This window comes from Asparagus officinalis, chromosome 3 (genome assembly GCF_001876935.1).
Source record: "Asparagus officinalis chromosome 3, Aspof.V1, whole genome shotgun sequence".
In the NCBI taxonomy this organism is placed as follows: Eukaryota; Viridiplantae; Streptophyta; class Magnoliopsida; order Asparagales; family Asparagaceae; genus Asparagus; species Asparagus officinalis.
Window position 1 is genome coordinate 36931373 of NC_033796.1, and position 17571 is coordinate 36948943.

The 17571-nt window shown below is 33.6% G+C and overlaps 1 protein-coding gene across 1 annotated transcript; it reads left to right on the plus strand.

The window, feature by feature from the left end:
- Window positions 5307-16519, plus strand: LOC109833808. Its single transcript, XM_020401635.1, has 3 exons — window positions 5307-6706; window positions 11785-12037; window positions 16093-16519. The coding sequence occupies exons 1-3, from the start codon at window positions 5475-5477 to the stop codon at window positions 16267-16269; spliced, it is 1662 nt and encodes a 553-aa protein (XP_020257224.1). The 5' UTR covers window positions 5307-5474; the 3' UTR covers window positions 16270-16519.

A 17571-nucleotide genomic window follows, 5' to 3' on the forward strand; every position in this document is an offset into this window, starting at 1 on the left:
TAATTTTTCATAACCTTCCTATTTATTAGCATCAATTTTTATTTAACCACCTACTAATAACATTCCCCCACTAAGTCTTGACATTACACACTAATAATGAAAAACGTTATAACTATTCATCTTCCATAAATCACTATAAATTACTATTATAATATTCCCCCACTAAGTCTTGACATTACACACTAATAATGAAAAAGGTTACAACTATTCATCTTCCATAAATCACTATAAATTACTATAGAATCTTATCAAATTTCTCTAACCAAAATTCTAACTTTTAATCAAAATTGTTCATATTGAAAGGTAAGGAGACACGACTACAACACTTACAAACCGCAAAAAATGTGAGTGTGTCAATGGTAACATCACTGGCGGAGTACAAGCAAATTGAACGAGGAGATGGTAATGTAAGCATCAGTATAACAATTTAGAGAGCAGAGAAAAAACGGGTGAAGGCAACAAAGAAGGTGGTCCTGTATTTTTGCCTTAGCATGTAATTAAATTGGTTTCCAACTACTAGGCATGTTTGTAAATATGCTAAATTGTTTGTATAGTTTGGTTGAATCTCTTAATGCATTATGCTTATTTTCGGGATAAAAAAGCTTTATCCATAACAATGCATTATAAGTATAATTGTTTTTACTCTATATGTGTAAAGGGTTAATTTTCGTTCTATGGTCACTAAGGTAATACATTAATATTATTGGGTTATAAAGGACAGATAGAAAGTGAAGGAAGATCAATTTAGAAAATAATATAGTTAGCTGGTCCTGAGGATGCTTATAGAATGGATTACTACTACAATTTTAAGAGTATTATGAATTTTCTGCTATTAATCTACTATTTGAGTATAATAGTTAATATATGATAATCTATGCTACTTATAAAAGAGAATACCCATGTCAAAACTTTTGATTTCCTTTTTTACCCTCATCCTCCTCAATATTAGCACTTAATACCCTTAAAATGCAATTTTAAAGATATAAATTGTAAGTATCAAATATAAATTGGGGGACTCTAAGAGCTAATAATAAACTAGAAGAGGTTTAATAATTTCTAGAAAGATAATTTTAAAATGACATCCCTCTCTCTCATGTAAATGTACTTGAGCTTCTTGCTTTACAAGTAGTTTATATTTTATAATAGAAACATGTGTAAGCTAATTTTCTATGTAGAGAGTTATTGTTTTCGATAAAAATAACTTATTCACGACCTCCTACCAATATACCCATTTAATCTTTATGCATTAAGTCTCATTTCATTGAATAAATATTAATTCTTTATTAATTACTATAATATCTTAATATCTATTCACTTTCTAACCTAATAGAACCAAAAGAATTCCAAAAAAAATTGATCAACAAGTGTGTCTACGTGCAACGCACGTACACAATACTAGTCACATCAAAAGTGCGTACCTCACTCCTCTGTCTCGTGGTAGCTCATTTAGCAAAACGAGATGCCACATCATGTGTGTGCGTATAATTTGAACAATATTCGAATGAGAAGCAATCTATGGAAAAATGGAAAATTGTGTCAAGGCCCCAATATTTAGAAGCTCATGTGATCAACCCCTTCAATCTTTTTCTCATGCGATTCAGCCCTCAAAATTAAAGTCTATATGATTTAACTCTTAGTTAGTCATTATTCCTTGCTAACTAAGTACAGAGAGAGAAAGAAAAATTTAAAAAAAAAAATCCCAAAATGTCCTTATCTTCTCTATTCTTTTCTCTTCAGATCTAATGATCATGGCTACTACTCTCCTTCTCTCTTCTAACCCATCTCCTTCCTCCTCTCTCCCTTTTCCTCCTTTTTCTCTCAGACACCGACACCCCCCTCCGTCACCACCGAACTTAGGTGCACGCTCCGGCCATATTGTAAATCTGGGATAATGTTACTTAGAAAAACTCAAGATTATTCACTCTTTTTCTCCCACCAAAATTTTACGCCCCCCCCCCACAAACCAAAAGAAGCCCAAATTTGATCAACAATGGCAATGAAGAAACCCTCGAGTTCGTCAGAGTTCTCACCAGAGGATCGGTTAAACAACAGATCAGTCTCCGACACTGAAGACGAAGAGGTGGTGAAGAACGAGGCGGAGGAGGCGGTGCTGGAGGAGGACGAGGAGGAGCTCGAGGCCGTCACACGTTCCACAAATACCTCTAAGCTATCAATTTTTTAAAGAAATTTGTAGTTTCTATTTGAACATCATGGAAAGATAAAATTTTAAAGAAATACCAGCTAAATATAATTTCTTTTATAAATTTTGATGTTAAGTTCAAGTCCAAGTAAGTTAATGGATTTTTTGATGTGAAGTTTAAAATTTATAAAGGTAAGTCTAACGAGTTACAACTTAAGTCTAAAGGCTTTTATGTTAAGTCATTTGGGTTAAATAATAAGTCTAAATGTAGAATGTTAAGTGTAATTGATTATATGTTATGTCTAATTTCTAGTATATTAACTACAAGTCGTTACATGTTAAGTTCAAAGCGTTGTATGTTAACTCTAATTTGTAATATGTTAACTGCAAGTCGTTACATATTAAATCAAAAGCGTTGTATGTTAACTCTAGTTGTAATATGTTAACTACAAGCTGTTATATGTTAAGTCGAAAGCGTTGTATGTTAACTCTTATTTGTAATATGTTAACTGCAAGTCGTTACATATTAAGTTCCAAAGCGTTCTATATAACTTCAAGTCGTTACATGTTAAGTCTAAAATGTGATATGTTAAGTCTAATTTATGTGTTGTCAAGTCTAAATCTATCCAATGTTAACTCAATTAGACTTAACATGTAATAAATTACACATAATGTTAAATAAATTAGACTTATTATTCAGCCGAATAGACTTAACATATAAATTTTCATGTTAAATTTAAGTCCAAGTGGAATATTAAGTCTTAATGAGTTGGAAGTGAAGTCCAAGAGCTTGTATATTAAGTCTATCAGGTTCAATAATAAGTCCAATGGCTTGTATATTAAGTCAATTGGGCTGAATAATAAGTCTAATTTATTTAATATTATATGTATTTTTTTACACGTTAAGTCTAATTTGAGTTAACATTGAACAGATTTAGACTTGACAACACACAAATTAAACCTAACATACCACGTTTTAGACTTAATATGTAACGACTTGAAGTTAACATACTACAAATTAGATTTAACATAACACGCTTTAGACTAATATGTAACGACTTACAGTTAACATATTACAAATTAGAGTTAACATACAACACTTTGGACTTGACATGTAACATTTTGCAGTCAAGATATTACAAATTAGAGTTAACATACAACGTTTTGGACTTAACATGTAACGACTTGCGATTAACATACTAGAAATTGGACTTAACATAGAACATTTTGGACTTAATATGTTCTCATTTGCAGTTAACATACTAGAAATTATACTTAATATATAATCAATTACACTTAACTTTCTACCTTTTAGGCTTATTATTCAACCCAAATAACTTAATATAAAAACCTTTAGACTTAAGTTGTAGCTTATTAGACTTAACGTCATAAATATTGAACTTCACATCAGAAAATCCGATAACTTACTTGGACTTGAACATAACATAAAAAATTATAAAAAAAATCACATTTAGCTAGCATTTCTTTAAATTTTCATCTTTCCACGATGTTCAAACAGAAGTTATAAATTTCTTTTTAAAAAAACAATAGCTTAGAGGTCTTGTAGAACTTGCGACGACCTCAAGCTCCTCCTCGTCCTCCTCCAGCAATGCCTCCTCCACCACCTCTTCACCTTCAGTGTCGGAGACTGATTTGTTGTTTGATGGATCCTTAGATGAGAACTCCAACAAATTTGAGGGTTTTGGCATTCCCATTGCCGGCCAAATTTAGGCTTTTTTTTTTGTTTTTAGGGGAAAAGAAAGAGAGAGCGGGGAAAATATGTACGAGAAAAATAACGAATAATATTGAGTTTTTCTAAGTACTATTATCCCCAGATCAACAATATGGCCGGAATGCGCACACTAAGTTCGGTGGTGACAGAAGGGGATGTTGGTGTCTGCGAGAAAAAAGGAGGAAGGAGAGAGGGGGAAGAAGATTGGTTAAGAGAGAGGAGGAGAGGAGTAGCCATGACCATTAGATCTGGAGAGAAAAGAATAGAGAAGATAATGACATTTTTGAGATTTTTTATTTCTCTCTCTCTCTCTCTCTGTACTTAGTTGGTAGGGAATAATGACTAACTAAGGGCTGAACCACATAGATTTGGATTTTGATGGCTTAATCACAGTTGATAAAAATTGAAGGGGTTGGCCACATGATGTTCTAAAAATTAGGGTCTTGACATAATTTTCCCATGAAAAAAATGGACATTTACCTCACCTTGGAAGGACTTTAAGGCTGCTGGAATTGGCCTTTCGTAGAAAAGATAAAAATAATGATAAATTTTCAAAATCAACCCCTTTAGAAATTTATTTTTAAAAACGACTCATTTGTAATTTATTTATCATTTTCGACCCAGTTTCAGCCACCTCACTGAAAACTGGGTCGAAAATGACAAATAAAGTTCGAAAACTTCACATGATTTAAAATCCTGTGAAGTTTAGTGCCTGATTAACCATGCTAAAATTCACAAGATCTGAAATCTCGTAAAAATTTTGAACTTTATTTTTTATTTTCGACCTGGTTTCAGGGCTGAAACCGGGTCGAAAATGAGGTGGCTGAAAACATGTCAAAAAATGACAATTAAATTTCAAATGGGTCATTTTTGAAAAAAAAAATACTAAATAGATCTATTTCTAAAATTTGTCCTAACAATAAAATCAGAAGGCACTTACCTCGCGTGCGCCGCACATGCCCAACAAATCCCAGTGAGGGGCTGTTTGGTTGTATGTTTTTACCATGTAAAAGTATGGAAAATGTAAAAAAATGGGTCCCAATGTTAATTTTCATCACTTTACATTGTTTGTTTAAATTCTTTTTTACATAAAAAGCTTATACCTTTTGATGAGGTGTCACCGAAAGCAAAATCACCAAAATTAGGAGTGATTTTGTTGGAAAGCTGACACAATGTCATAAATGTGTCCAAAAAAATAATAAAAAAATTAAAACCTTGTAGAAAGTGGTAAGGTGGATACTCACTTTTCATTTTGTGTCATAAATACTTTAGTTTACATTATACTATCCAATCAATATAATACTATTATTTTAGGATTCATAAAGATTTCTAACAAAATAATGTAAACAATAAAATGGAAAGTGGTGAGGTAGATAACCATTTTCTATTTTGTGTCATAAACACTCTAGCACTTAAAAGCATCCAAACAGCCCCTGAGCGCAGATAGCTGGGCAGTCCCCTCACCGGTTAAGAAGTCGCCGTCAGGCCCGTCACGCACCCACCGGCGGATCCACCCGCTTACCGCTCACTCCTCCTCCTCCTCCTTCCCGCTTCCACTTCTCACCATTCTCAAACCAAAAAACCCAAGGGGGGGAAAAATCAATGGAGCGAGGAGAATACTCATCGGACGAAGACGACGATCTCGAAACCCTAGTTCCCCAAAACCAAACCAGCCCAAAACCCCAAACACGCTCCACCTTCGAGATCGCTGCCGCCGTCTCCGCCCAGGTCCGACGCAAGCTCACGGCACACAAGCGCTACTACCTCGTCGCCATTTCCCTCCCTCTCATTTTGATTCTTGTTTACTTCTTTCTCCCCCTCGGCCGCCTCTTCAATGGAATCTCCATCGTCAAGACCCGCTCCCCCTCTGAGCTCATGCGCGAGTCCGAGCTTAGGGCTCTCTACCTCCTTCGGAATCAGCAGCTCACTCTTCTTGATCTCTGGAACAAAACCCTAGGCGAGGCGAATCGGTCCGGATCTAGTCCGGTTCAGTTTGACGAGTTCAGATCTGCTGTTCTTGATCAGATCAAGATGAATGGCCAGATCCAGAAGGCTTTGCTGTCTTCTCACCGGCCGAAGAACGCGACGGTCGGACCGGTGGATGGTGATGGCAATGTGAGCCCTGATCTGGAGAATTATGGAGTGGACTTGTGTAAAAAGGTTGAGAGGGCGAAGGATCGGAGGACGATTGAGTGGAAACCCAAGAAAGATCGGTACTTGTTTGCAATTTGCTTGTCGGGGCAAATGTCGAACCATTTGATTTGTTTGGAGAAGCATATGTTCTTTGCTGCGCTTCTTGATAGGGTTTTAGTGTTTCCTAGCCATAAAGTAGATTATAAGTATGATGAAGTTTTGGATTTGAATCATATAAATGAGTGTTTCGGTCGCAAAGTTGTGATGTCTTATGATGAGTTTGTTGAGGAGAAGAAGAATAAGTTGAAGATAGATAGGTTTATATGCTACATTGCATCGCCACCTTGTTTCTTGGATAAGGAGCATATCGAAAGGTTGAAGGGTCTAGGGTTTACGTTGGGAAAGATTGAAGCGGCGTGGCCAGAGGATGCTAGGTCAAAGGAACAGAAGAAGAGGGTTGTGGGAGATATTACACCGAAATTTAGTTCAGATGATGAGGTTATTGCGATTGGTGATATGTTTTATGCTGATGTGGAGGAGGAGTGGGTGATGCAGCCAGGTGGTCCGCTTGCTCACAAATGCAGGACTTTGATTCAACCTAGTAGGCTTATTATTCTCACTGCGCAGCGGTTTGTGCAGACGTTTTTGGGTGGTAACTTCATTGCTTTGCATTTCAGACGGCATGGGTTCTTGAAGTTCTGGTAAGTTTTCTTTGTGATATATATATAATGCATCTGGGATTTATTGAAGTTTAGGATAGTTGATCGATACAGTGGATGATTTGGTTCCGCTCTTATGGTGTTCAAAAGGTACATACATACTAATACTAGAGATTAGTTATGATATTGCTTAGTATGACCCTTCATCCTCAGACATTCCTCAAAGCCTGGGGCGGTTCTATGATGGAAAAGTAAAAGGAAAAGAGGAGGAAAAGGTTTTCTCACTAGAATGTGTTTATTGAAGTGGCAACAAGATATTTCAATGTTGACACTTCCATATTGGACTTTATACATCAACATGTGGAAGTTTGTGAAACGAATTATGAAACATTTACTAGATTTTGAAATGGTGGTTAAGGGCTTTTAACAAATATCTACAAAGAGTGAAAAGGAATGCATCCAATCTATGGATCTAAGTAAGAGTGGATTTTGTTGGATAGGTATGTATCGTTTGTGTAATAATGTTGACACAAAAGTAGGTATGTATTGTTTGTATAATAATGTTGACACAAAAGTATATTTTACCCCTGTAGGTATTAAACTGCTTGGTTTAGCACGTTACAAGATGCATACTACATTTCTGACAGAAATTAAAGTTTCACAATAACTATCATGGGATTAGGATAAATTTGAAGATCTACTCCTTATTGCAGCCTATGGCAAATCTATAACTGAAATTAATTCAAACTGGACTGATATGGAGATATTATTATCCCACAAGTAAAGATTTCTATGTCAAAGTTCATGAATTGAAAGGTTCATTTACAAGTTTGTGATGTCTACCATTCATCATCTGCCATAGCCATCTATCCCCATTAACCAGGGAAGCAATGCTGACGGGTTTAACGTACCTTAGAAGTCCGATTACCATAGTCTTAACCCATTTGGAAAGGTCGTGAGGGCACCAAGTGTCTTGTAGTAGGAGTGTAGGACACACTGGATTGTCTGGAGAGCAGGATACGGGAATGAGAAATGATATTGTCAAAGGCTTTTATTGGGTAGAAATCTTGGTTAGTATTTAGAAGGCTGTGTTGTTAATGCACTAGGAGCCTCTTAGGTTATAACTGGTTTATGAGTTATTTCAGAACGTATCATTACGTCTTCCAATTATTCAAGCCACACTTATCTTTATGTCTTGCAATTTCCTATAGTAGCATGCCTTATTCTTGTATATGGCAACCAAATGTAAGTACAACCTATCAGTAAAACTTCTTTAGTGAATACTTCCTCCATATAGGTGTCTGATTATTTGGATCATTTGAGAGTTCATATTCAGTCTTCAATTATAACATGGTTTTATTAGGCAATAACTGGGAACCTGTTCTATTGCAAACTATAAGCTGTTGCAAGGGTAATGAATTCCCCTACTCAACTTATATTATAAGATTTGCTCCAGAGGCAAGGAAGTTTAAACTATAAACTGCTTTAGGATTTTCTTTTCTTCTTCTAAATTGTAGTCCATGGAAGTGCAGTCATGGGAGATCGATCCAAGACAGTATGGACACAGCAGCATGAGAAATCCTTATTATTTATGGGGATGTAAGATGACTTAGTTGGGTGTGTTAGAGTATGCATGTATTTTTATATAGGAACATCAAAACTCATAATGACTATGACAAGTTTTACTAGAGTAGAAAGATAAAAGAATAAAATCTCAGCGATCAAAATCTGGAACTTCTTGTCAAGTAATTAAATCAAGGAAAAACCTCGCTGTCCAATGTGATATCTAACCTACTGCAGGTCTATTAAGTCCTTCACAACTTTGTTAGGAGTTTAGATTTTGTTAACATTGTACCCTCCTTTATTTATTGATTTATTTATTTTGTTTACACAGCACATTGCTGAGGTGTTGATGTGCTTTTTAGAGCTTTTCGAAGTCAACACTGTCTCATTGAGCAATTTTTTGGTTTCGTAGTATCTGCCAAATCTCTGCAGTGTTTCGATATCGTAGGACAGGCATCAACAACTGTCAAGACTCAACACCCAGTGCACATTGGCCATATATATGGGACTTAGTCTGAAATGCTGGTGCTTCAATATCATGGCCTATGAAATGCTAATATTTAAGGACAAGTATGGGTTAGCTATTTCACCTATCCAATCTGACATTTTGACTTATAAAAAAAGAAATACATAATTCTGGCCACATTGTCCTGCAATTTAACAGGAAATGTAATTTTAGTTGGGCCCAGAAGATAGTTAAAAATGAGAACCTTGCTCCACAGACCATGGGGCTTCTTCCCACAGTCCATGGTCACACTGGTCTTGTGGCCAGAATCAGATTGGAGCATCAGACCGACTAGACTATTGATTGTCATTTGGTTGGTCCTTCCATTCTTTTCTTTTGCTGGGTTCTACCAGGGGAAAAACCATGACACCAGGACTGCATTTGTTTCTCATTTTCTAAGAACTATGTTATCAAGTAAAAACGGAGAAGAAAAATAAGGCAAAATGTGTTGATACTTTCACTTAGGTAAAGTGACTTATTTCAAAATATTTCCTTTGAGGTTAAGGTACATGCAGATTTCGCTCTTCTCCTCATTTGCCACTCATTTGGTTGTGTTGGTGTTTTTTCTCATTCACTTTTTGGGGTATTGTTCTGTTTATTAAGTTATATAATTTCTTGTAAGCAGTACTGTACTTTTTACCTTTTCTGGGCATACACTTAAGCTGACCGATCACCTTGTTATCACATCCATCAAGATACATTTCTGGGAAGTGAAAACTGCTCTTAAGCATTACTGAGTACTAACATGCATATTTCGAGCACCGTTACTGATGAAGTTTTTAAGTAATCACAAAAGCAAATACCTAACTTTGTTACTTTTGCACTATTTTGTTACAGTAAAACATGTCCAAAATTTACCCTTCAGAAAATTTCCAATCTTTTGATACTAATTGATCACCTTGTGAATTGATGGACATCTGTGAATCTACTTTGTAAAAAAAGTACAATCAGTGTGTCCAACAATGTTGATTTTGGCAAGAGGCCCGTGGCTTCTGAGGGAAGAAGAAAACATAATGGGGGAAAGGAAGCACCCCAAGGAGGCGGAGAAGTCATCAAAAAGAAGGGGAAAAAATCATACAAGGGAGGAAAAGACTCGAGGAAAGCTGTAGATATGCGTACCTAATTATTCTTCCTACCCACATAGAACTACTTTGTAAAAGAAATACAACCAGTGTGTTCAATAATGATTTTATTTTATTTAATTGATTTTTTTGGCAATAGGCCCACGGCCTCTGAGGGAAGAAGAAAACATAGTTGACCCCAAGGGGGAGGAGTCATAAAAAAGAAGAAAAATTTATACAAGGGAGGAAAAGACTTCCTGTGAAAGGGAGAGGAACACTGTAGATATGTGTACCTAATTATTCCTCCTACCAACGTAGATGGATCACAGTGAGCCTCAATGAGTTATAGTACACCTCCATGGATTGGACGAAAAACTGTTTCTCAATGAGACCAACGTTGGCTGCATCAATTTTTAAATCAAATGTTAAATCAAGACTAATATCCAAGCAAAGGATTAGTAATGAGCAGTGTTTTAAATATCGGCCGCCATGTCGGACATGGCGGCCGATATTGCGGATTCGGGAACCTAGCGCCACGAAATTATTGAATTTAATGCGTATGGCGTTGTTGAGGTCATGTCGGGGACATGTCGGAAAATAGCGGATATATCGGGCGACATTTCGGCCATCAAATATCGGCCAAAATTCAGAAATATCGGTTTCACATTGACATGTTGAAATCATATGATTTGCAATATCTTTCACCTTCTATTTATGTAAAGTTTCACATTGTTTCCCATCCACTACCCATATGGGTGCTTGTTGTAGGTTTTAATTACTTGTTATTGCATGTGTTTTCTTTATAATGGAAGGCTATAAGAACACATGAATTTATTTGTATTAGGTGCACATATACTTCGGTTTTACTAGTTTCTTGTTTGGAGAAATGACAGATATATAATAAAAATCCTACAATTGTTAGTCGATGCAGTTAAGTAGTTTAGAATAGCAATTACGAGTTTAATTTTTAATTTCAGTAGAATTTTCTTTTTGTTCCTACTAGTATAATGCACGCACTTTGTATGTGAATATTTTTTTTGTAATCTTTTTCTTTGAGTGTAAAATTATGAAGTGACTTTTATAATAACATAAATTCTTAAATTGAACAATTAATAAATCTTTACATTAATAAATAAAGTTGTGTATAAAGAATTGTATTAGTAATTTTTATATTCTGGATAATTATTATACTTTAATAAGAATTGTCTAAACATATGCAGTTAAGCTGTTCTAGTGTCTATTTGGTTTTCTATGCAAAAGCAAAAACTTGGTGGTTGCTTGTGAAAATGAAGACCTTCTCATATGTACTTTTTCATATGTTTAGACAATATAATTATCAAGTATGTGAAGATTCCATTTATGATATTATATCAACCTATCCGATATGGCAATCCGATATTTTTTTCATGTTCCCCGATATATCCCCGATTTCCGCTATCCGACATGAATTTTGGCCGAGCGACATGAACCCGACATCCGATATTTAAAACCTTGCTCCTCCTCATCCTTAGTATCCTTTAATGGGAATTTGTCCGCTAGTAAGATGATTGAGATTATGAAGTTACATTGTGGGTAAAATAATTTAGATTAACTTTGTGATGGTATTTGCTTGACAGTCAGCAATTTGTTGGAGGATTGCTTTAGTTTACTTCTTTCAGGTCTGCTGTTACATGGGAACAAAGGGTTTCTTTCTGTAGTATCACCTTGATTACGGACAGGTTCATGGTATTCTAATTTTCGATAGAAAGTCTTTAGCCTCGTTGAATTGGAAATAAATTTATGGTTTCTGTTTAATATATTTCATGGGGGCCTGTCTGTGGAATGGTTTCTGTGGAATGGTTTTTATCATTTTTTGGTCCCTTCAGGCTTATATCTCTTGTGACTATTGCAATTAGCAGCAATGCGCGTTTGAGTAATTTAACTCTAGAAATACGTATCGTCAATTTCAGATGGTCTTTTCTTGACAAAATTATTCATTTTTTTTACTCCAGCAATGTGAAAGAGAAAAGCTGCTTCTTCCCTATTCCTCAGGCGGCAGAGTGCATACTACGGGTGGTTGAGAGATCCAATGCTCCTGTCATATATCTCTCTACTGATGCAGCCGAGAGCGAAACTGACCTTCTGCAGTCGCTGCTAGTGCCAAGTGATGGCAGGACAATTCCTCTGGTCAAGAGGCCCAGTCATACTAGTGTTGAGAAATGGGATGCCTTGTTATACAGAAATCATCTTGGTGGAAACGGCCAGGTGGGTTATTTACTTTTCTTCTTCATTTCCCTTGGATTAATACATTAAATTTTGTGTGATTCTCACAAAACTACCATGAACCTCGGCATTAGCGGATCTACATGGAAAAAAGTGGGGCCAACTACCCCACGTTACTCCAGCTCCACAATGTCAACATATATAACAATACATACCCATTTTGTAAACCCATCCCCACTAAAAAACTCACTACTAGAAATTTAAAGTGACCCACTAAAATCTTAGACCATCCTACTGATTGTATTGCCACTAACTGAGAAAGTTTGTATTTGACAATTTTTTTGGGTAAATGAATAAATTTTCATTAACCAAATGAGAATTATATATACACTCCCCAGCCCTGGTATATCTTGTGAACCAAACCTATTTGACAATGTTACTAATGATGCGAGAATGTATTTCTTCTCAAAATATGAAAACTCATTGAGGAAAGTTGTAAATTTTATAATTACTAGTTGAGATGCACATGCAATACACGTGGTTGAATATCATGATTATTTAAAATAGATAAAAATAGAATAAAAATAAGAAAAATAATGTTTTTTGTGTGATTGATCATCAACTCAATAATCACTCTCAACTGAAATATTGTCATTGTTTTTTTCAACACAGACTGTGGCCACGTGATTTACTATTTGTGAGTTATAAACACAATAATCTAGTACAACGTCTCTGTTTATTATTATCTTGCAGTATTCAAAAGATGGGTAATCATTCAATTCGCCAATGAATTTTGCATATGAATTTACTTGCAATGTGTTCATTAAACTTTTACTTGTGGTCATATTTACATTAACTTTTAGTTGTGGTTTCACTCATATTTATATTGTCCAATATTCTCATTCAATTTTATAGCTCATTCTCCGTATCATAGAAGTAAAATTGAAAGTATGAAGAATTATTTTCTTGCGAAATTAGAGCAGTGATATTATGATATATTTCGTTATGTGCTCTAAATATAAAAATACTTTTTCTTTGATGCAAGGTCCCTATCTAATCTTGCCGGAACAATGTGAATAAAAAATGCTATCATAATTCACTTGCTTAGGACAATTGTATTGTATATAAGACATAACTCATCTGAAATATCCACATTTGCTAAATGAATTTTGATATTATAAGAGCAAAATGTTAAAGATTCGTATTCAAACTTTTTGGTTTTATAAAAGACACAAGAATTTGAAGTGCATAGCTTATATATCGTAAAGAACATATTGGTTCATAAAGAATTTTTCCTAATAATGATTTTATTACAACAATGTTACTATTTAGTAGTAAATCAATTTTGTTATATAAGATTATATGACCCTTTTTAATAAATTATAAATTATGTATATGGAAACTTCGATGCTTATAGCCAATAGTTAGGCTTTACAAAATAGGTTAACCTTACATTGTAGTTTGCTATTGGTAATACCGTTGGCAATGTCATTACCTTTCATCTTTATCTTATTATTCATGTTTTTTTTATGTTAGTTCATTTTTGCTAATCACCCAATTGGATATATTTAGTTTTTATAATATCAGATGTTAGAATGTTCTCTTCTGTTTAAAAAGTGTTGATATGATTTTTTTAAAAAAATATATACACTTAGTGTCAATAGTATAAACTTCAGTTCAACTCAAACATTGGCTTATAGCCATTTAGAGTAAGGTCCTTTCTATGCTAAGATAGTGATATAGTGATTACATAATCTAAAAGTCAAAGAAGAAATTTTTACAAAATAAAAGTAATTTAATATGTCAAACTAACAACTAATTTATAAAATATATATGGACAGTACATATAGCTATATAAAGTATGACATATATTTTCATGAAAATTTCATAGTGAGTCACCAACTACAATCATCCTAATTTAAGCATAAATAATTATTATTTTAGTTATTAATTTGATACGCGTAACTATGGAAAAAAAATCTCAAGCAAAAATAGGAATTGAGATTGTATTATCCTGTAGATAAATAAATAAATATTATTAGAGCTCCTCTTTATATTAAATTTAAAAGTAATAATTTAAATTATTAAGTGTCAAATATTAGTTCGTGTGAGAAAGTAAAAGTAATTATAATCTATATACCTATATAGTCAATCAATCAAATGTATTAATATTATGATGATAACAGTCAAAATTGTATAGTGGGTTCACATTAAATATAATTTATAAAAAAATAGTACATAAAAGTCAATTCTTTTAACCACTATATAGATTGTTTGAAATTTTTTACATGTGCAATAAACTATCTTGCCTAGGAATAGTGATGTGCACACTTAATTAGGGCGTAATACATCTTAAGAATGACTTACTCTTCAATATCATCATTAATCGATATATTTATGCATTACAGTGAAAGCACAATGAAAATTTAGAAAACTACAAAAGAAACACCCTAAAAATTTAAAAATTATAAAAAACTCCCTAAACTTTTGTAATTTACAAATACACAAAACTATTAAACATTACATTAAAATCAAGGAATTACAAAAAAAAAAACATTAAAATTTTTCAAACTTTGGAGGAGTAATTTGAAACGTACTAAACTTTAAGGGTGTTTTTTTATATAAATTTTAAATTTAATAGATTTTTAATTAGTTATGTTCTTTTCAAAAAAGTTATGGGTAATATTGACCATGAAAAGTTTTCTTCCTAAACCTATACTTTTAAAGGGAGTATGACATGTTTAGCAAATTATTAATTATCTAGGGGTGATTAGTAATTTTGTATATTCATTTTAGTGTCTATAGGTTAGAAATTCTTATGAATTTTTTTGTAAATTATGAATTTCAGGTTGTTTTTTAAAATTTGAATTTTGAGTGTTTGTTTGTAATTTTTTAAACTTTAAGGGTATTTTCTATAAATTATAAATTATATAGGGGATATTTGTAATTCCTATATTTTTAATGTACTGTTAGGTTGAAAATTATTAGGATTTTTATAAATTTTATAATTTTGAGGGTTTTATTTTGTAATTTGTAAAAAGTTAAGAGTCTTATTGTAAATTCCATAAATTTTTAGATGTTGTTTGTGTTATTTATAGGTTTTTAGTCTGTTTATAGGTTTAAAATTTTCAATGTGTTTTTTATATATTTTGAATCTTTAGGGGTGTTTTTTTTAATTTTCAAAACTTACAAGATATTTTCTTCAAAGTAAAAAAACTTACAATTTCTAGCTAGCATATGTTTTTCAGATTTCTCATTAAATTAAAATAAGTAAAATTTATAATTTTTAATATATTTTAATAAAATTTTGAATTTGTAAGGTTATTTTTGCAATTTAAAAAACATAGAGGATATTTTTTGCAAAGTCTAAAAACTTTTAGGTGCTGGCTAGCATATGTTTTTTACATTTATCTGCAAACTGAAATAAGTAAATGATTTGAATTATATCAAACGTATCTCCTTTATCCAATAACATGTTAAGTCTTATTATGAATATGATAAATCATTTAATTACCAATTCAAAGAATATATGATAATTAGAATAGATTAGGATAACAATATAATATTAAAAAAAGTAAGGGTGATATTAACCATGAAAAGATTTTACCGAACTCGTACTTTTAAAGAGAGTATGATTAATTATATAGTGACACAACTTTCTGGAGAATTTGGATCCGCCACTGAACCTTGGGGTTTTGCGTAAAACTACCATGATTTTTTTTACCAGTGAAAACTACCATGGACTCTCAAAATTGAAAAAAAAACTATTAGAAAGTATTTATTGTGTTAGCGTCTTCTAAACTACATTTGAAAATAAGAGAGAGAGAAAAGGTAATACACAAAATACTAAGGAGAAAATTGTTCAAAACATGCTGAAGCATGTGACGACTTACCCTAATTGTCATCAGACATGGTAGTTAGTAGAAAAGGTTCATGGCAGTTTTCTCTCATGAAAAAACTTTATGGTTGCGTTGTGCAACACTCCAAAATTCATGGTAGTTCTCTGAAATTTACCCATTAAATCTTCTTAACTAACCAACAGTACTGGAAAGTGAAACATGTTTCTTATTTTTTTTCTCTTATTTTTCGATCTAAAGGTCGAGGCCATGCTAGATAAGACAATATGCGCTATGTCAAGCGTGTTCGTTGGAGCATCAGGTTCTACATTCACAGAAGACATACTAAGGATACGGAGAGGCTGGGGTGCTTCTTCTCAATGTGATGAGTACCTTTGCCAGGGTGAGGAACCCAATTTCATAGCTGACAACGATTGAGAAACCGAGGAACCAGGTAGGGGTTTGAATTGTTCATTCATCATGTATATTCGGTGTTGTACATTTCCAAATGTAGACGTGGATTGCTCTGATACGGCGGAGGAAGATTCTTTTTGATTTTCGAGAGATTTCCTCCATTTGTTCGTTATATAATTCATTCGTAGTGTATACTGTTAATGTCATCATATGTAATGATAGTGAAGTGTAATAGAATAATAATATGTGCTTAGTTGAGTGATATCATTCTTCATATCAACATTTGTTATGCTGGTAATTTTTGCATGGGTTTGAAAGATTCTATTTCTGACCTTGGGAAGTTGTTGAAAATGGGAGTATAAAAACTTAATCATGTATAGGCGTTGGCTGCCTGCATTTTCTATCATGCTCAAAATCTGAGAGCATGTGTATCCTAATTCCATACTTCTGTGCATTGTATGTGTGTTTGCTTGTGTATACGCGCGTGCATGTGAGCATACAGATACAAAAATCAACAGCCTTTAGAGGTAATAATTTGTGTTAGTTTTTGTTTTATTTTTTGTCCATACAAAGAACTATATCACCTTCTAATTCAAAAATATAAGGTCTCCGATGTTGTCAGTATCTGGTACTGGTACTGATACAGGCAAAAAAAAATGTTTTAACCATTCCTAAATCTTCTTCTCAACCAAAATGTATTTTGCTTCAGGCCCAAAAATCTTCTGAGGTGAAAAAAAAAAGTTGATCAAAGAACAAGACGATATTTGCCCAGGGGTTTAATTGTCTAACTAATAACAATGTTACGGCAGCGATAACCATTCATATTGCACAAACGAAGGCGACGATAGACGCTCTACAAAACTCTTCGAAGAAAACCTCTTTTGGATATTCCTTTCAGAGTTTACCAAAAGATTCCATTCAGAGTCCACCAAAAGATTCCATTCAGAGTCGGACTTCTTCAGATTTGGGAGATTCCGTTCAGAGTCGGACTTCTTCAGATTTGGGTGATAACTTAAGAGGAACTCTTTACCCAAAATTGTTAGTTCTACTACAGTCTTTATTCATCGGATTGTATTTATTGATTATTAGGGTACTAATAAATAGACCATACAAACGATAGAAGAACAGAAAACATCCTCTTTTTGTTATTATACTATTTTTTGTTGAACATTTACGGATAACAATGAGGCAGTGGGTATATGCGTCGACGGTGGGAAAAAAAAAGTAATAATAAAAAAAAGAAACAGAACTAGTGGGCCAAAAATGTGTAGGGTGTGTGGTGCATAGCAGCGAGGCGGAAGAAAATGGGCCGGTCGTGGTGCTTCC

Excerpts from the sequence above, each read along its gene's own strand:
- LOC109833808 (XM_020401635.1), top strand. The coding sequence starts at position 5,475 with ATGGAGCGAGGAGAATACTCATCGGACGAAGACGACGATCTCGAAACC. Across the intron at positions 6,707-11,784 it reads CATGGGTTCTTGAAGTTCTG|CAATGTGAAAGAGAAAAGCT; the intron begins GTAAGTTTTCTT and ends TTTTTACTCCAG. Across the intron at positions 12,038-16,092 it reads ATCTTGGTGGAAACGGCCAG|GTCGAGGCCATGCTAGATAA; the intron begins GTGGGTTATTTA and ends TTCGATCTAAAG.